This window comes from Rhinoderma darwinii, chromosome 3 (genome assembly GCF_050947455.1).
Source record: "Rhinoderma darwinii isolate aRhiDar2 chromosome 3, aRhiDar2.hap1, whole genome shotgun sequence".
Classification (NCBI taxonomy): Eukaryota; Metazoa; Chordata; class Amphibia; order Anura; family Rhinodermatidae; genus Rhinoderma; species Rhinoderma darwinii.
This window is the reverse complement of record NC_134689.1, coordinates 430,856,149-430,876,980: the sequence shown is the minus strand read 5'-3', so window position 1 is coordinate 430,876,980 and position 20,832 is coordinate 430,856,149. Positions and strand designations below refer to the sequence as shown.

General features: G+C 45.4%; 1 protein-coding gene across 1 annotated transcript in view; it reads left to right on the top strand.

Annotated features, from left to right (window-relative positions):
- Positions 1–19,108: 19,108 nt before the first annotated feature.
- The window catches only part of LOC142748476 (alpha-2,8-sialyltransferase 8F-like), a 116,256-nt gene continuing 114,532 nt past the window's right edge, over positions 19,109–20,832 (top strand). The window contains exons 1-2 of the mRNA XM_075855566.1: positions 19,109–19,209; positions 20,290–20,370. Coding sequence (XP_075711681.1) covers positions 19,109–19,209; positions 20,290–20,370 — 182 coding nt within the window. The remainder of the gene's footprint in view (positions 19,210–20,289; positions 20,371–20,832) is intronic.

Here is a 20,832-nt window from a genome sequence, read left to right as displayed (position 1 = left end):
ATCTTCATGTTGTCCACCAATCCTGCCGTTGTAGAATATTTCCAGTAGCAAACAGCAGACAGTGGCCTCATAGTGTGCCCTTAAATCCATCCATTTCTGGTGAGCTGTCAATACTGAAGTTCTAGACACAAGTTCCCTGCAGCGCTAGGTAATCATTACTACAATTTGTCCACTCTGCAGAGTTCCAACACGTGGAATATTTTGCTAGACCCTGGAATTCTGGGAGCTAAACTCTGCACACAAAGTTGTAGGATGGAGACCTTAAGAAGGACGAAAACAGAATCTTTACATGCTAAGTGTCTTTGGAGGCTACCCCAGTTCTGACAGTGTCTTGTGGGGAGACATTTTCAGTATTTTGGGAGTCATATCTGTTGTTTGCTGGGAACATCTCCCATTATTGAAGTGCCCAAATCTGATGACTACTGTGAGAATTGACTGTGCCAAGTGTGAGCAAACATCTCTGGAGTGAGATCAGGACAGAGCAGGGTCTGAGGAGGACTGCCGAAAGTTGTAGATATGGTTGTGGGCAATTGGCCCAAGTGTCACGGACAGGGCATCGAGGCTAAATAAACACCAGGCTCTGCTGTCCTAGGTGGAAAAACCTGCACCATAACTAGGAGCCAATTTTGATCTTTGCTATAGGGCCCCTATTTTAGCAGTATGGCTCACTAATTGGCCTGGAGAAGCCAGAGTGAAGAAGAGGCTAGATCCAGGGTAACGTGTTGCCCCCTATTTCCTCCACCACCTTAGTCCAACCAACCTTTTATTCTTTAAAACACCGCCCTTAATGTACATGTTCGTGTTACTGTGCCAGATACCAGTTTATCAAAATAATGGTGTCCAGAGGTGTCTTCCAGATCGAGCTGCTGCTCCTGCTGACTGATGACATCATCACGCTGGGACTGTGGCTGGGAATGATGACATAGTGTAAGTTGCCATTGGAGCAGAAAGTGCTATCAGCTGTAGATGGGGCACAGCAAAGACAATTTTTACGTGCAGTGTATTTTTTGGACAGTAGAAAGTCCAGATGGACCATGGGCACCTCAAGAACAGTAGAACCTAATATCCGCATAGCTGTGGCTGGCATTGAGGCCAATTTGTAATGAAGTTCAGACTTGCAGTTGAATTTTATCTCTTAATAGAAGCAATATATATGTCACTTACTGTGGGGCTTAGTAGGAATAAAAACGGGATTAAAAGGCACTGCTTGGATATATTTAAATATGAAAATAATTTATTGAGTAGTAATAGTACAGAAGCTACGCGTTTCAACGCCGGACTGGCGTCTTCATCAGGCAAGTAAAAAACACAGAAGATAAGCATGTATATTTACTGATGTTGTAATAGTGTTAATTGGGCCAATTCAGACAGAGCCGAGGACCAAAAAAACTGCCAAAAGACAAAGGCGACCGCTAACAGGACGGTGGCCGGAGGAGTACAAAAGGCAATGGACCGCATAATGGAACGCAAGCGCGATTGCTGGCGCGGCGCTGGACAGAGGGTACAGGGGACCAAAGGACCACATCAGAAGGGAATGGACGGAGAGTAAAAATAACAGACAATTATAAATACGATGAATTGGTACAGGAAGGACACACGTTGTGATGAAAAAATGCAAATACTACCCCCCTTGTCAGCTGAACGTATGACAATTTGCTGATTTTTTTGTAGACTTTTTAATGAAACTCGTTCAGATTTGGTGAGATTATCTGAGGAAACAGTAGGTTGCTCGATTGTTTTAAAATCGTTACTAACTAAATTAAAACGTTTTTCGAGGGCAGGTCCCCGATGATGGAGAGGATAAAACGAAGATTTTGGGCATACGTCTACCCTAATAGGTTTAGGGATTAGAGGAGGTGTGGATTAATAGACATAGATTCAATGTTTATTGGCTATAGAACATAAGTGCGGTTTTGATGCCATTCCTCTTACCCCTATTGAAATGATCCCTGTGGACATATCTAATAGGTTCATCAGACTAAAACAAAGGGAACATTTTTGGATCTATAAATTGGGGACTCTGTATCCAAATGGCCTCAACGATATTACAGAGTCTGCTTTGGACTAATAATAAGATTAATATTGTTCTCATTATTATTGTTAATTCTATTTATTTAATTTCCCATCTATTATATTGGTTCCCTCTAGTGCTGACTAATATTGTTGTCCTTATCCATTGTCCATGTTTATCAACTCTCCATTATCCTTTCTCACCATCATATCTCTCATTTCCTCCCGTATTTCAATTCTCCCTTCAGTTGCATCATTTGGTTTTGTTTGTTTTTTTCGTTTAATATCCGTTATTCATTTCTTTCTTTTCTGCAGAGTATTTTCATTTTTTCATCACAACGTGTGTCCTTCCTGTACCAATTCATCGTATTTATAATTGTCTGTTATTTTTACTCTCCATCCATTCCCTTCTGATGTGGTCCTTTGGTCCCCTGTACCCTCTGTCCAGCGCCGCACCAGCAATCGCGCTTGCGTTCCATTATGCGGTCCATTGCCTTTTGTACTCCTCCGGCCACCGTCCTGTTAGCGGTCGCCTTTGTCTTTTGGCGTTTTTTTTGGTCCTCAGCTCTGTCAGAATTGGCCCAATTAACACTATTACAACATCAGTATATATACATGCTTATCTTCTGTCTTTTTTACCTGCCTGATGAAGACGCCAGTCCGGCGTTGAAACGCGTAGCTTCTGTACTATGACTACTCAATAAATTATTTTCATATTTAAATATATCCAAGCAGCGCCTTTTAATACCGTTTTTTATTCCCGCTAAGCACTACTTTGGCAACTCCTCCGGGTGTTTGCGTTTGGGATTGGCAGCAGCTTTCCACCGTATTGCATATACCCACCAGTATTTTGCAACCACAAGGTGAGCAATTATCATCATTTTTTGCTCCTGCATATTACAAATTGATTTGCACGATGTGGCGCCGTGTCCTTTTTACTCTGTTTTAGTACTTACTGTGGGGGGCAATTACCATGAGGGCGCACTAGCGATCATTATTGGGGCATGCTAGAGGTCATTATGGAGACATTCTATCGCAATCTCTGGGTGCACTTTGGTTGATCAATGGGTCAACGTCTCTGGGGAGACTAGGAGCACTCGCTATGGAGGCGTGGTCAGATATTTTAGGAGTGGAGATTATGCAAATAATAAAATCTACCGAACCAAATTATCTAAAAGTAGGACACGTGTGGTCTATCCAAGTCCTCTGTAGACAGCCAGCAATGTCATTCTCCACGTCCTGCAACAGGCAGCACAGATAGGTTGGATTGTAGATGTCATGAGGCCATCTGACCATATGTAGCACAGGTCCCTAGAGGACAGAATTATGCATTTATGGCCCAAGAACCACATACAGTAGCATCAATGTTACCGATGGTCTAGTGGCCACCATGCCATTGAATACATTAGCCCTTTGGTCTCAGACACTTTATCAACAGTTTACAAAAAATCTGATTAATTGTGCAGGTTGAGATGGGGGACATCATGGGGTGACCACTGACAAGCTTCTGACAGCCCAATGCCAGTAAGCTCCGAGTCATGTGAGACCAGCAGGTTGCTGGAAAAATGGTTGTAATGGAAATACAGTCTTGAGTTGCTACAATGTAGAACCCATAGGGAACCCTTTACAGTGTTAGGGGGGGGGGGGTGTTGTTTCCAGCAATACAGGAGAAAAACGAAACGTGGGTTTCCAGCAGGACCCCAAATCTGGAGCAGGTGTCCCTTATCAGTTTGGTACAAAAGGAAATGTTATTAGTTTTAGCTTGCGCTTTCGACCTACGACTCAGTCAAAAATGAACCCTCGCCTCTCCCGGTGTCTCTATTGGCTCCTACACAATATTCCCTGCTACAGTATGGTTCCTACATTTTAGTAACATTCGGCTGTTATCTCGAGATCGTCCCATCGGATTCAGGCTACAGTACCAACTAAGCTCCGTCCACTTACAACACGTTAGATTATTTGGACGCTTCATATTTTCATAGCAAAAACGTTGTTGTCACCTATGGGGGCTCCATATTTACATTTACTGTTCAATGAGGTAGAAAGAATCACAAGAAAAAAGGCTTTCGACCTTGTATGACCAGTAAGGCCCACAAGTGGAGAAAGAGGTTACGTTATGTCACGTCAAGGCCAGAGTGACAGTGAGATGATAGGTGTATGTAGGTACACGCTCTACATTAAAGTTGTAGAACTCGTCTTAATGAGTTGACTAAACCATCTCCAGATGTTGTTCTTCCACCAGCAGGACAGTCTCCACCATCTCCAGATGATGTTCTTCCACCAGCAGGACAGTCTCCACCATCTCATAAGATGTTGTTCTTCCACCAGCGGGACAGTCTCCACCGTCTCATAAGATGTTGTTCTTCCACCAGCAGGACAGTCTCCACCATCTCCAGATGTTGTTCTTCCACCAGCAGGACAGTCTCCACCATCTCATAAGATGTTGTTCTTCCACCAGCAGGACAGTCTCCACCGTCTCATAAGATGTTGTTCTTCCACCAGCAGGACAGTCTACACCGTCTCATAAGATGTTGTTCTTCCACCAGCAGGACAGTCTCCACCATCTCCAGATGTTGTTCTTCCACCAGCAGCACAGTCTCCACCATCTCATAAGATGTTGTTCTTCCACCAGCAGGACAGTCGCCACCATCTCCAGATGTTGTTCTTCCACCAGCAGCACAGTCTCCACCATCTCATAAGATGTTGTTCTTCCACCAGCAGGACAGTCGCCACCATCTCCAGATGTTGTTCTTCCACCAGCAGCACAGTCTCCACCATCTCATAAGATGTTGTTCTCCCACCAGCAGGACAATCTCCACCATCTCATAAGATGTTGTTCTTCCACCAGAAGGACAGTCTCCATCGTCTCACTGTGCCCATCGGTCCCCGTACATATTCCATTTCCTCAGTCCTCCAGGTTTTTGGGCCTGTTTAGACCTGTTCTCATTTCTTACTTGTTGTATTTAGTTATGTGATATGTTAGATAAGGCAGAACTGTAGCTGGGCTCTTCTTCACCATAGGTTTAGTTTGCTGCTCTAGTCCTGTAAATAAATACCTTGGCCAAGGCAAAGTGGCTTGTTGGTGCCCTCCTTGGAACCCAGCACATGCCCCATGTCTTCTAACCCTGGCTACACCACTGGGACATGGATCTGTCTTCCAACTATTGACTATTTGACTATTGAACATTATTTATAATGAGGCGTTCATCTACACCGTCAACTAAAACCTATGCAAAGAACCAGCCCTATTGGGACCATTTCATTCATAGAGTTTGTGGAGTTCCCAAATGTGTTATATTGTAAGAATCGTGTTCGGAAGTAAGAAATCAGGACGCTCCCTTTAAAAGGTACATGTCAGTAGCCCATTTATCCTGGTGGTCCACCAGACTCCTGACGAGAGATGATTGACTGATGGCTCCCATGTCTTGAATTCACCTACAGTTCCCCACCATAATGTTGTGGTTGAGTATTTTCCATATTGGCTTCATGTATTAGGGTTGTGGTCAGTTATTCTCCCTACCCATTGTACATAGGGGTGGTGCTAATACCTCCATCAGTGGTGCCAGTTCCCTCCATGCCACTCCTGTAATCTCCTTTTCCGCAAAAAAGTGAAGTACCTTAATGTACTATGTCTTGGCAAAATCATACAACCTGTGGACCTTCTGGATACTTTGAATGGCTGAGTGATCTGACAAGTTGCGGGTGGTGGACACTGGGGGGGGGGGGGGATTGCTATTACTATAAGTGGAGCTATATTTCCCAGGCACCCCACCAAAACTTTAGGGTCATTTTGTAGATGGCATGGTGTTGATAGGTCATCTTGATGGAAAATGACCAGTCCTGGAGATTAGAACCCTGTAAATGAAGCCCTACATGTCTAAATGAGAGTAAAAATAGACAAAACAGCCATTGTGTGACATATATTACATAGTGGAGTCCCATTATTATGAGCAACAGGTAATATTCAGAGTACCCGCTGTGTGCAGCATGGACAGCAGCTAGACGGGCGGGGAGTGATCAATAAGGTGCTGGTCGGTGGTCTCAAGTATTTGGTGCCTCGTTGACTGCAGAACATCCCACCTTTGCTGGAAGGTGCGTGGGGGAGGATCCATAGTGCCAACAAGACGATCGAGGTCCCACAGATGCTCAATTGGGTTCAAGTCTGGAGAATTAGGGGGCCAGGGAAGTACTTGGAAGTCTTGGTCGTGCTCTTCCAGCCACTGTCGGACATTTCTAGCCATGTGACACGTCGCATTGTCTTGCTGGAAGATTCCATCTGCCCCAGGGAAGACAATCAGCATGTATGGGTGGACGTGATCTGCAACGATGGATTCATACCCAAATCGCTTCAGAGTACCTTCAACATGGGTGAGTGGCCCAGATAATGGCATGAAAACATCCCCCGACCATAACGCTGCCGCCACCGGCTTGTGTTCTTCCAGCAATGGCTGCCGGGTGTTTGCTCTCTGATGTTTCTCGCCTGACACGCCAACGTCCATCCGTTCCATGAAGCAAAAAACGTGACTCATCGGAGAAGACAACCCTTTGCCAATCATCGGTGGTCCAATTCCGATACTGCTGTGCACATTGAAGCCTTTTTTCCGCTTCACCTTTGTTACTTAGGAGCAGTGACCATCCGTTGGCTTCGGAGCCCCATACACAGTCGGGTTCGGTGAACTGTTTTTGTAGATACACGTCTGGTAGCCCCCTGGTTAATTTTCATGGTGAGCTGCTCCACTGTAGCGTGTCGTTCTGCCCTCGCGCACCTTCGTAACCGACGTTCATCTCTCAATGGCAGGTGGTGCTCCACAGTTTCCATGTCGGTTATTTCCAATGGTGCCATTTGTCCCCTCACGATACACGGTCACCACAGCAGCACGCGAACAGTTCACAAACTGCGCTGTGTGAGAAATACCGCTACCCTGGACCCGAAAGCCAATAATCAGCCCTCTACAACTCTGATAAATCACCCCTTTTACCCATGACAACAACGAGTGATATATGATCAGACCACCTATCGCATACCTTATATACCCACCAAGCCGGCCCACCACACAGCACTGCCGATGTCAAAAGTCGGAGGTGGTCATAATAATGGGACTCGACTGTGTATAAGTGCCCTGTACGAGTTCCTCCAGTCATGTATATGTTACTTGGCACTGTCAAGCTGGCATTAAGTAGGTCAACAAATGCTTAAGGAGGATTAGTTAGGATGTAACAGTGGAGAATCCAGGTTCAGGGTGTAGAGGGCCACATTCTTAAACCGTAGGAGGTTCGTCTTTGATCCAACAGGTGTTTTGCTGGGAATGAACTGCAGACAGACAGAAAATCAAAAAGAAACCAGCAACTTGCAAAAACAAATAGGTTGCCCACCTAAGGACCCTACGACCTTCTAAAGTCAACAGAGGCAGCACTCCAGACCATTCCTGTAAAAAAGACTGGTACTATAAATTATCCAGCATTGTTATACTGCCCTCTGTTGGTGGCTTTTGATAAGTTACAAATGTCCTTCTCCATGATAAGCAGCTAACTTAGTCTAGACATTCCTTGAGTGGTGTGATGGAGGAGTCTTAAGGACACACAGCCCTAATACTCCGTAGGGACCAAATGAAGTTCCTAATAAAAATATTGTATTTAAAGTAATCTCATATATTGCATTAATACCTGGAACAATTACTTGATGTGCAATAATTATACAGAATTTGGGCGGCTGCAGTTCCCTCTGCACCTTAAAAGAAGACAACAACAGTCACCATTTGGCATCATATAATCCAATAAAAAAAATCCCCAAGATATCCAGCGGAGGGCGATGCAGAGAAGAAATAAACACTTAACCCTCACTAACTTTTCAACATGCATAAATCAATAATACAAGCGAATATAAGAAACGTTAATATAGATTATTAGAGAGAACTGCCTCTTGCTCCACTCATCCTACTGTTTATTCACTCTGAATTTACTGCTAAATCTGTCTCATTAAAAGGGTTGTCCGGATGTTTTTGATTGATTGCCTATCCTTAGGATAGGTTATCAATATCAGATTGATGGGGGTCCAACTCCCGACACCCATGCTGATCACCTGATTAGTTGCCGCGGCCTATTCAATGTTTACCAGGGATAGCACCACACACATCGGTAGTGGTTGTGTCTGGGAATGCAGCTCAGTCCCATTCACTCGAATAGGACTGGAACTGCAATTTCAGGCACAGCCGCTACGGAATTGTACGGCACTGCAGCTTAATCAATCAGCTGATCAGCAGGGGTGCTGGGAGTTGGGCCCCCACCGATCTGATATTGATGACCTATCCTAAGGTCAGGTCATAAATAAAAATGTCCGGATGAGCCTGTTAAGGCAAGATGGACCATTAACTCACTGAGGTATCAGGTTACAGCTGTTCATAGAAGTCTAAGGAGAAGGAAGCGGGAGGGATCAGGCATGAGAGAGATAGGCACAGAGAGACACAGCGATGCTGCAGCAGCTTTTAGTAAATGTTATATCTCACCCTAGTTTTGGATTCACAGCTACACTGCTCATTACTGCTGTATAATGACCTCCATGCTGCTTTTGCTTCTAGTAAGTGTTATAGCTTTCCCCTTTGCTGAATTCACAGCCACACTGCTCATTAATACTGTATAAAGTCCTCCATGTTGCTGCAGCTTCTAGTAAGTGTTATCGACCACCTTAGTGCTGGCTTCATAGCTACACTGCTAATTGCTGCTGTATGATGTCCTCAATGCTGCTTTAGCTTTAGCTTCTAGTAAGTATTCTTTCTCACCCGAGTACTGGATTCACAGCTACACTGCTCCTTACAGCTGTCCTCCATGCTGCTGCAGCTTCTTGTAAGTGTTATAGCTTCCCCCTGTGCTGAATTCACAGCTACACTGCTCATTACTGCCTTATAAAGTCATCCATGCTGCTGGAGCTTTAGTAATTGGTATAGACCACCTCAGTGCTGGCTTCATAGCTACACTGCTAATTGCTACTGTATGATGTATGTCATTCTGCTTGAGCTTCTAGTAGTTCAGTTTATCATTTGCTGGTTCTACTATTTCTCTTCCGCTTGCTATCGGTGTTCCTCAGGGATCAGTCCTAGGTCCATTTCTATTTTCTCTCTATACAGCCCCTATTGGACAAACCATTAGCAGATTTGGCTTCCAGTACCATCTCTACGCTGATGACACCCAACTATATACCTCTTCCCATGACATCACCCCCGCTCTAATACCAAACACCAGTGACTGTCTGTCCCCTGTCCATAACATCATATCCTCCAGTGACTGTCTGTCCGCTGTCTCTAACATCATGTTCTCTCTCTATCTGAAATTGAATCTTTCTAAAAGTGAGCTCCTTGTGTTCCCAAAATCTACTAACCTACCTAAACCTGATGTCTCAGTCTCAGTGTGCGGCACTACCATAACGCCTAAGCAGCAAGCCCGCTGTCTTGTGGTTATTTTTGACTCTGATAGTTCCTTTACTTCACACGTTCAATCACTTTCACGCTCCTGTCACTTTCAAAAGTCCGCCCTTTTCTTACTCTGGAAACGGCCAAAACTGTCATTGTCGCTCTGATACACTCTCGTCTCGATTACTGCAACTCGTTACTACTCGGTCTTCCACTCACTAAACTCTCCCCGCTCCAATCTATCCTCAATGCAGCAGTCAGGCTCATCTTTCTGACCAACCGCTCCACCAATGCCGCCACCCTCTGCCAGTCACTGCACTGGTTGCCCATACTCTCCAGAATTAAATTCAAACTTATTACTGTCACCCACAAAGCTCTCCACAGTGCTGCACCACCTTACATCTCCTCCTCCATCATCTCGGTCTACCAGACTACTCGCGCTCTACGTTCTGCCAACAACCTCAGTTTTAACATCCGCCATAACCCGAACCTCCCCCTCCCGTCTCCAAGATTTCTCTCGTGCTGCACCAGTCCTCTGGAATGCGCTACCACAGACAATCCGATTAATTCCCAATATCCACAGTTTTAGACATGCCCTGAAAACACATCTTTTTAGACAGGCCTATAACATTCCCTCATCTGACTCTTTTCCAGGGCCCCCCTTTACATTAGTCAGGAGGCCCCTTCATTCAGCAGTGTCCCCCACACTCCTTGCACCCTAATACACTTTATGTCTGTCATACACAGACACTGGCTGGTGACCGGCTCATGCAGCTTTATGTGTCCATCCCCATATGTATAAAAAATGCCTAGACCATTGTACTTAAAGGGAATGTGTTGCCAGCAAAACATGTTTTGCTTTTTTTAGTTAAACAATTAGTGTGTAGGTGATTAAACATTGTTCTAATTTTTTTTATTTTTTTCACGAGTCAGGAAATATTATAAATTGGATTCAATTTATAATATTTCCCAGCACTGGTCACTAGATGGAGCAATTCCCAAAATTGCAGCATTGCATGTGGTAAAGCAACCACATTGCTTTATGCTGCAAAATTGGGAAAAAATCCCTCGCTCTAGTGAGCTCTCGGAATCCCCCCTCCTTTATCCTGGCTAGTGCCGGGAGAAACGAGGGGTTTGAACGGTCAAACCTCCTACACTGTGTGTCGCCATTTTTTGAGCTAACACACAGTGTAGTAGGTTAACATACAGTAGTAAACACACACTGAAACACGAACATACATAGAAATAACTTACCAGCTCCAGTCGCCGCCGCTCCCTCCGGTCCGTCCGCTCCGTCTGCTGCCGCTGCTCCATGTGCACAAGTCCGGAAGCCGCGACCGGAAGTAGTAATCTTACTGTCCGGCCGCAACTTCCGGTCCACAGGAAAATGGCGCCAGACGGCGCGCATTTCAAATTGGACTGTGTGGGAGTGGCGCATGCGCCGTTCCCACACACACGGTGTACACCATAGTGGATGGAACGGCCCCGTTCGCATTCCCTATGGGACTGGAGCTGCCGTATTCCATGTCTGTATGTGTCGTTAATCGACACATACAGAAATGGAAAAAAAATGGCAGCCCCCATAGGGAAGAAAAAGTGTAAAAATAGAAAAAAGTAACACACAAACACACAAATAAATATAAACGTTTTTAATAAAACCCTAACATAAAACTGATAAAAAAAATAATAATTTTGGTGACACTGTTCCTTTAAGCATTTTTTACACTTTGTGTCTTCCTTATTCGCTCATAGATTGTTAGCTCTTGTGAGCAGGGTCCTCACTCCTCTTGTTTGAATTGTAAATTAGTTATGTCAATATGTAATGTGTGATATTGTCTGTACAATGTACAGATAATATATTATTTATATTTACGTTATATTATATATTATTATTAGTTAGTGTTCTATCTCACCCTAGTGCTGGATTCACTGCTCATTACTACTGTATAAAATCCTCTATGTTGCTGCTTCCTCTAGTAACATTCTACTATCTCCCTCCCAATGCAGGATTCACAGCTACACTGCTCATTACTACTGTATAAAACCTCTATGCTGCTGCTTCCTATAGTAATGTTGTACTATCTCACACCCAATGCGGGATTTCACAGCTACACTGCTCATTACTACTGTATAAAACCTCTATGCTGCTGCTTCCTATAGTAATGTTGTACTATCTCACACCCAATGCGGGATTCACAGCTACACTGCTCATTACTGCTGTATATACTTTATGTTAGTGACAAAATGTGGTCGTTAAATTCAATATTTATTTGTGAAAAAATAAACATTTTGAAAAAAAAATTGCAAAAATTAGCATTTTTCTAAATGTAAATGTATCTGCTTGTAAAAGAGATAGTAACACCACACAAAATAGTTACACGTTTACATCCCCCATATGTCTACTTTAGATTGGCATTCTTTTTAGAACATTCTTTTATTTTTCCAGGACGTTACTAGGCTTAGAACTTAGCAGCAATTTCTCACAATTTCAACAAAATTTCAAAAGGCTATTTTTTAAAAGGGGGCAGTTCAGCTCTGAAGTGGCATTAAGGGCCTTATCGCTGTTCCTTGCCGTTAGAGCAACGTGTCAGCAGTAAAACACAGCTGACATGATTCCCTCCCCGCTTCATGATGTGCCGGCACATCATGTGTCGGAAAGGGGTTAAGTAAGAAGTGGTCGGGGGGCCTAGCGTTGCCGTGTCCCTTGACTGCCAGCTATAAGACGCAGGGACTTTTTAGCAAGATGTATTCTTGCTAAAAACTGCGTCTTATAGTCCGAAAAATACGGTATATGAATTTGGTTTCACTGTAGCCGTATTAAGCCACAGAAAGTTAAAGAGGCTCTGTCACCAGATTCTCAAATCCATATCTCCTATTGCATGTGATCGGCGCTGCAATGTAGAGAACAGTAACGTTTTTTGTTTTAAAAACGTTCATTTTTGGCCAAGTTATGGGCTATTTTATATATATGCAAATGAGCTTGGAAATGGACAACTGGGCGTGTTTTTATTCGTATGTCCAACTAGGCGTATATTGCGTTTTTAACTGGGCGTGTTTACTTGTTTTACTAACTGGGCGTTGTGAATAGAAGTGTATGATGCTGACGAATCAGTGACCAGTCAGCATCATGCACTCCTCTCCATTCATTTACACAGCACATAGTGTTCTTACTAGAACGATGTGCAGCCACATACACAAGTGTCCTGATAATGAATACACATGACCTCCAGCCTGGACGTCATGTGTATTCACAATCCTGACACTTCTGACTCTTTTCTGTGAGATTGCAGCAAGCCACGCGTAATCTCGCGAGATTACGAGGTAAACGAGACTTCGTTTCCCTTGCTGGAAATCTCACAGAAAAGAGTCAGAAGTGTCAGGATTGTGAATACACATGACGTCCAGGCTGGAGGTCATGTGTATTCATTATCAGGACACTTGTGTATCTGGCTGCACATCGTTCTAGTAAGAACACTGTGCTGTGTAAATGAATGGAGAGGAGTGTATGACGCTAATTGGTCACTGATTCGTCAGCATCATACACTTCTCTCCACAACGCCCAGTTAGTAAAACAAGTAAACACGCCCAGTTAAAAACACAATACACGCCCAGTTGGACATACGAATAAAAACACGCCCAGTTGTCCATTTCAAAGCTCATTTGCATATATATAAAATAGCTCATAACTTGGCCAAAAATTAACGTTTAAAAAAAAAAAAAAGCATTACTGTTATCTACATTGCAGCGCCGATCACATGCAATAGGAGATAGGGATTTTAGAATCTGGTGACAGAGCCTCTTTAAGCTGTCGTTTTTACCACAGGGTGAAAGACGGAAAAACAAATCCCAGGAAACAATGGAGGAATCGCAGTTTTTTCCTATTTCAGCCTTTTTTTAGTTTCTCAGTACATTATATTGTACTTTCAATCAGGCCGTCGTCACAGCATCACTGTCCATATATGGAGGAGAGAAGGGGTCCAAAGCAGAGCGCTAGTAGCGGCTCTGCCTGAGTCCGGAAACTCTGTCTCTGCGGAAGCCCCTGACATCACTTTCCATATATAGACAGTGATGTCAGGAGCAGAGCAGTTTCCCCAGCAGAGTGCTAGTGGCGCTCTACCCGGGACTTTGGCTCTGGAGTTGCCCCTGACATCACTGTTCATATATGGACAGTGATGTCAGGGGCTTCCCCAGAGCCGGAGTACCGAAGAAGGTCTTTTACTAACGCACTGCCCGGGACTTCATCTCTGCTCTGGACATCACTATCCATATATGCACAGTGATTTCAGGAGCAGAGCAGGAGTCCCAGACAGAGTGCTAGTAGTGCTCTGCCCCGAACTATGGCTCTGGGGTTGCCCCTGACAACACTGTCCATATATGCACATTGACGTCAGGGGCTCGTCCTGAAGCGGAATCCCTAGCCAGAGCATCGGAAATGCTCTGGCTGTGGATTCCACTCCTAGATGGAAGCCCAAAGGCACTACATACAGGGAGGGGGGCTTGTCTGGCACTACCTGGGAGGAGGGGGCTATGTGGCACTACATGGGAGGAGTGGTCTGTGTGGCACAAACTGGGAGGGGGGCTGTTTGGCACTACCTGGGAGGTGGGGGCTGTGCGGCACTACCTGGGAGGAGGTGGGCAGTGTGGCACTACCTTGGAGGGGGGCTGTGTGGTACTACCAGGGAGGGGGGCTGTGTGGAACTATATGGGGCGGGCTGTGTGGCGCTACATATGGGAGCTGTGTGGCACTACCTAGGAGGGGGCAGTGTGGCACTATCTACAGAGGGCACTACATTTATTGGGGTATAAACTGGGGGCCTAACTTCTATGTGGGGACATAAACAGGGCCTAATGTCTATATGGGAGCACAAAGTGATGTTTTCTGCCATTTTACTGCCGTCGTGAGTTCCTCCGCAAAGGGGCCTGCAAAGGTTTACTCACCTCCCGACGCCAGCAGCCATGGATCTGTGAGCGCTGGCCTCCGTCTCCCTCCTAGGAGATGCCAGCGATCACTTCCGCTCCGTTCGGCTGGATCCCGTAGGGTGCGCGCGCACGCTCGCGCCCGGCCTTAAAGGGCCAGTGTGCGCAAGTAGGAAATCGTCATCACCATCAACTGCCACGATTTCCTGGTCTATAAGAAGGCCCCTGGCCTTCTAATCCTTGCCTGAGCGTTGTTAGTCTTTCCCAGTCTGTCTCGCAAATGGTTCCTTAGTGTCTCCCGTTCCAGCTGTTACCCGTGCCCTGTTACCGTTCCTGTATTCCGTATTGTTCCTGTGCCTACCTGCGTTCAAGTGTCTTCTGCCACATCAAGTACCATCTGCCATGTCAAGTGCAATCTGCCACGTCAAGTGCCATCTGCCACGTCAAGTGCCATCGGATACTGCCCGCCACGTCTGGCGCCACTTGCCGAACCTGCCTCCATCCGTGCTGAGGCCACAGCCACCGCCCGGACTATTTCAGGTACCCAAGCATACTGTCTACCATTTACTTCTGCTTAGAATGTGACCTGGTCAGCTGCCTCCCCGCTACGGCGGATCGGCCTAGTGGGTCCACATACCCTGTGCCCGTGACACCTGCTAAGTCTTTGTCGCCCAAGGACCCACATAAACCTGGAGCCGGCCCTGCTTCAAATGCTACCAATAGAAACTACAACTCCTCCCGCAAAAAATAAGAAGTCACACCACTCTATTGACGGAAAAATAAAAAAGTTATGGCTCTTGGAAGGCAGGGAGTGAAAAATGAAAATGAAAAATAAAAAAATGGCTTTGTCCCGGAAGGGATAATTTTATCAGAAATATCCTAAAAAGTCAGCCCTTAGGGCTCGTCCACACGTAGCAGAATTGCTGCATATTTTCCACCCAGAATTGCGAATAGAAAATATGCTGCAGAATACAGTAGCAACAAAGTGGATGAGATTTAACAAATCCACATGCTGTGTAAAATTTCAGACCTCCTCTCTTATACCTCTGAGTCTCCTCACTTATACCGCCATGTTACTGTAGAGACTCTCCTCCTTCCCTGACAAGCTGATTAGAAGGAGTCTCCCTGGTTATACTGCCATGTTACTACAGAGACTCTGCTCCTTCCCTGACAAGCTGATAAGAAGGAGTCTCCTCGGTTATACTGCCATGTTACTACAGAGACTCTGCTCCTTCCCTGACAAGCTGATAAGAAGGAGTCTCCTCGGTTATACTGCCATGTTACTACAGAGACTCTGCTCCTTCCCTGACAGGCTGATAAGAAGGAGTCTCCTCGGTTATACTGCCATGTTACTACAGAGACTCTGCTCCTTCCCTGACAGGCTGATAAGAAGGAGTCTCCTCGGTTATACTGCAATGTTAAAAGCAGACACTCTGCTCCTTCCCTGACAAGCTAATAAGAAGGAGTCTCCTCGGTTATACTGCCATGTTACTGCAGAGACTCTACTCCTTCCCCGACAAGCTGATAAGGAGTCTCCTCGGTTATACTGCCATGTTACTACAGAGATTCTGCTCCTTCCCCGACAAGCTGATAAGGAATCTCCTCGGTTATACGGCCATGTTACTGCAGAGACTCTACTCCTTCCCTGACAAGCTGATAAGAAGGAGTCTCCTCGGTTATACTGCCATGTTACTACAGAGACTCTGCTCCTTCCCGGAGAAGCTGATAAGAAGGAGTGTCCTCAGTTATACTGCCATGTTACTACAGAAACTCTGCTCCTTCCCTGACAAGCCGATAAGAAGTAGTGTCCTCGGTTATACTGCCATGCTACTGCACAGGCTCTGCTCCTTCCCTGACAAGCTGATAAGAAGGGGTCTCATCAGTTATACTGCCATGTTACTGCAGAGACTCTGCTCCTTCCCTGACAAGCTGATAAGAAAGAGTCTCCTCGGTTATACTGCCATGTTACTGCAGAGATTCTGCTCCTTCCCTGACTAGCTGATAAGAAGGAGTCTCCTCGGTTATACTGCCATGTTACTGCAGAGACTCTACTCCTTCCCCGACAAGCTGATAAGAAGGTGTCTCCTCGGTTATACTGCCATGTTACTTTAGAGGCTCTGCTCCTTCCCTGACAAGCTAAAAAGAAGGAGTCTCCTCATGTATACTGCCATGTTACTGCAAAGACTCTGCTCCTTCCCTGACTAGCTGATAAGAAGGAGTCTCCTCAGTTATACTGCCATGTTACTGATGAGGATCTGCTCCTTCCCTGACAAGCTGATAAGAAGGAGTCTCCTCGGTTATACTGCCATGATACTGCAGAGTCTCTACTCCTTCCGTGACAAGCTGATAAGACGGAGTCTCCTCGGTTATACTGCCATGTTAATACAGAGACTCTGCTCCTTCCCTGACAAGCTGATAAGAAGGAGTCTCCTCGGTTATACTGCCATGTTATTACAGAGACTCTACTCTTTCCCTGACAAGCTGATAATAAGGAGTCTCCTCGGTTATACTGCCATGTTCCTGCAGAGACTCTGCTCCTTCCCTGACAAGCTGATAAGAAAGAGTCTCCTCAGTTATACTGTCATTTTACTACAGAGACTCTGCTCCTTCCCTGAGAAGCTGATAAGGAGTCTCCTCGGTTATACTGCCATGCTACTGCACAGGCTCTGCTCCTTCCCTGACAAGCTGATAAGAAGGGGTCTCATCAGTTATACTGCCATGTTACGGCAGAGACTCTGCTCCTTCCCTGACAAGCTGATAAGTAAGAGTCTCCTCGGTTATACTGCCATGTTACTGCAGAGATTCTGCTCCTTCCCTGACAAGCTGATAAGAAAGAGTCTCCTCGGTTATACTGCCATGTTACTGCAGAGATTCTGCTCCTTCCCTGACTAGCTGATAAGAAGGAGTCTCCTCATGTATGCTGCCATGTTACTGCAAAGACTCTGCTTCTTTCCTGACTAGCTGATAAGAAGGAGTCTCCTCGGTTATACTGCCATGTTACTGCAGAGGATCTGCTCCTTCCCTGACAAGCTGATAAGAAGGAGTCTCCTCGGTTATACTGCCATGTTACTACCGAGACTCTGCTCCTTCCCTGACAAGCTGATAAGAAGGAGTCTCCTCGGTTATACTGCCATGCTACTGCAGAGTCTCTGCTCCTTCCGTGACAAGCTGATAAGAAGGAGTCTCCTCGGTTATACTGCCATGTTAATACAGAGACTCTGCTCCTTCCCTGACAAGCTGATAAGAAGGAGTCTCCTCGGTTATACTGCCATGTTACTACAGAGACTCTACTCCTTTCCTGAGAAGCTGATAAGGAGTCTCCTCGGTTATACTGCCATGTTAATACAGAGACTCTGCTCCTTCCCTGACAAGCTGATAAGAAGGAGTCTCCTCGGTTATATTGCCATGTTACTACAGAGACTCTGCTCCTTCCCTGATAAAGCTGAGAAGAAGGAGTCTCCTCAGTTATATTGCCATGTTATTACAGAGACTCTACTCCTTCCCTGACAAGCTGATAATAAGGAGTCTCCTCGGTTATACTGCCATGTTCCTGCAGAGACTCTGCTCCTTCCCTGACAAGCTGATAAGAAAGAGTCTCCTCGGTTATACTGTCATTTTACTACAGAGACTCTGCTCCTTCCCTGAGAAGCTGATAAGAAGGAGTCTCCTCGGTTATACTGCCATGATACTGCAGAGACTCTGCTCCCTCCCTGACAAGCTGATAAGAAGGAGTCTCCTCGGTTATACTGCCATGTTCCTGCAGAGACTCTGCTCCTTCCCTGACAAGCTGATAAGGAGTCTCCTCAGTTATACTGCCATGTTACTACAGAGGGTTTGCTCTGGAGGGTCCACACATCTTTTATACAGTAACAGCTATTCATCTATTACTACTGACCACCAGCCTGTATATCAAGTGTGAGAGGTTGTCACAGCCCCGCCTCCTGTCACTGACATCACTGATATATAATATAATTACATGTGATCAGACATGAGATCCACACATCTTATATACAGTAACAGCTATTCATCTATTACTACTGACAACCAGCCTGTATATCATGTGTGAGAGGTTGTCACAGCCCCGCCCCCTGTTACTGACATCACTGATATATTATATAATTACATTGTGATCAGACATGAGATCCACACATCTTATATACAGTAACAGCTATTCATCTATTACTACTGACAACCAGCCTGTATATCATGTGTAAGAGGTTGTCACAGACCCGCCCCCTGTTACTGACATCACTGATACAATATATTTATATAATTTTGGCCATGTAGTGTGTCACCGAATAGCAGGGAATGTGAGTTATATACCGTTGGGTGATGTATATACAACCGGCTGCCTTGGATAGAAGGTAAGACAGACCCCTGAGTGTTTGAGACTGGGAAGAACATAGACTAATGCTACATGAGTATGGGCATTGTTATATAGTGTAGTGTATCAGCGCATATAGCTTCTATATAACATTATATACTGCTATAGATGTAACAGAGCTGAGTGTCGTTTGATGATAATATTACGATGTGTTATTTGTGGTGTTACATGGGACTGCAGGTTAACCTACTACAGTCCTGACAATAGGGATAGTTAGATTAACCCCTCAGCTCTGCTACATCCATGCACCACCTCTGAGACACAGATAGCAGAGCAGGGCATGCTCACTGATAAAGTTTCATAGTTGTGTGATGGTATCACCCAGGAGAGGTAGGAGTCACCACTCCCTCAGTTATGTATCTGCTCATTCAGCATTGTGTGGTGGAGAGATATAATGGCACGCCGCTGGCACCTCGTCCTGACACTGGTATTGGCACTGACCGGCTTCTATGGTTTCTACCAGAACCTACAGCGGCGGGTGCAGAACATTCACTGGTAAGAGAGGGTCCTGGGGTCTACACGGACTGGGGGGGATTCACAATCGTATCTAGGCTTTTCTTCACCCGGGGCAAAGGTTCAGTTTGCTGCCCTCATCCCTGTATCGAAATATTCCGGCCAAGGTAAAGGGGCTTATTGGCAGCCTCCTGGCACCAGCCCGGTAGTCCTCCCCCCAGCTGTGCTCCTGGGGACATGACCGGACTTCTGTTTATAGAGTTCAGTAAGCGCTGGACAGGGGGAGGGGGTATAATAGAGGAGAGGGCTGATGTGTGTGTGTGTGTGTGTGTGTATATATATATATATATATATATATACTGGAGGATCCCTTTAACTCCTTCACTACCATAGACCACCTGAAATATTATCGTTAACCCTATCAGTCCCCTAGATATACAGGAAAGTTACCATTAACCCCTTTAACTGCACTATATTAACTAGAATGTTACTATTAACCCCTTCACTCCCCTAGACATTCAGAAAAGTTACCATTAACCCCTTAACTACACTATATTAACTAGAATGTTACTATTAACCCTCATACTGCCGTAGACAATCAGGAAAGTGACCATTAACCCCTTCGCTACCCCACACCACCAACATTATTACCATCAACCCATTGACTACTCTGTGCAGCCAGAAACCTTATTATTAACTCCTTCCTTTCCCTAGACCAGCAGAAATGTTACCTTTAACCCTTTAACTAACCCTAGATGTTCAGGGAATTTACCATTAACCTCTTAACTACCCCGCACTACCAAGGATGTTCCTATTAACCCCCTGACTGCTCTGAACTGCCAGACATGTTATCATTAACCCCTTCACTACACTAGACCGCACTATTGGTTATCATTAACCCCTTCACGACTCTGCGGGTACTTCCTGCAGTAGCTGGGAGCCCTCATGGCTTTGTGATATGTTAATTTCCATTTAACTCCTTGATAGCAGCTGATGGTGGGGGGTCCAGGCAGCAGTAAATGCCGGGTGGGTGCAGTCACATATTACATGGAGGTTACAGCAGAGGAGAGTCCTGGCCACAGGAGCTTGCAATCTAAACAAGGTTTTGCTTCTCGTTGAAAGGTCGCGGAGGACGTACATGAAGCTGCCAGGAGCCGAGTGCCTGAACCTGAGATCTCTCATCTTAAACTCTACAAATAAGAAGTGAGTAAAACCAAAACCGTCATGGAAATCGAGAACATTTAAAGGAACACGCTCCATTTACTGACGCGTCCCATTATATGTGACAATTCCTGCAATAATTTACACGCAGATGCCGTAAATCTATATGGCCTTCCCTACTGAGGAGATACAGGGACCTTGTTTAACCCCTTCCTGCCGCAGCCATTTCTCGGGTTTTCACTTTAGTTCTTTCCTCCCCACCTTCCACAAGCCATAACTGCTTTTTATATCTTCATGGCAGTAGCCGTACGAGGGTCTGGTATGGGGTCTGTATTTAGAGGGTCTGGTATGGGGGTCTGTATTTAGGGGTACTTGTCTGGGGTCTGTATTTAGAGGGTCTGGTATGGAGTCTGTATTTAGGGGTACTTGTCTGGGGTCTGTATTTAGAGGGTCTGGTATGGGGGTCTGTATTTAGGGGTACTTGTCTGGGGTCTGTATTTAGAG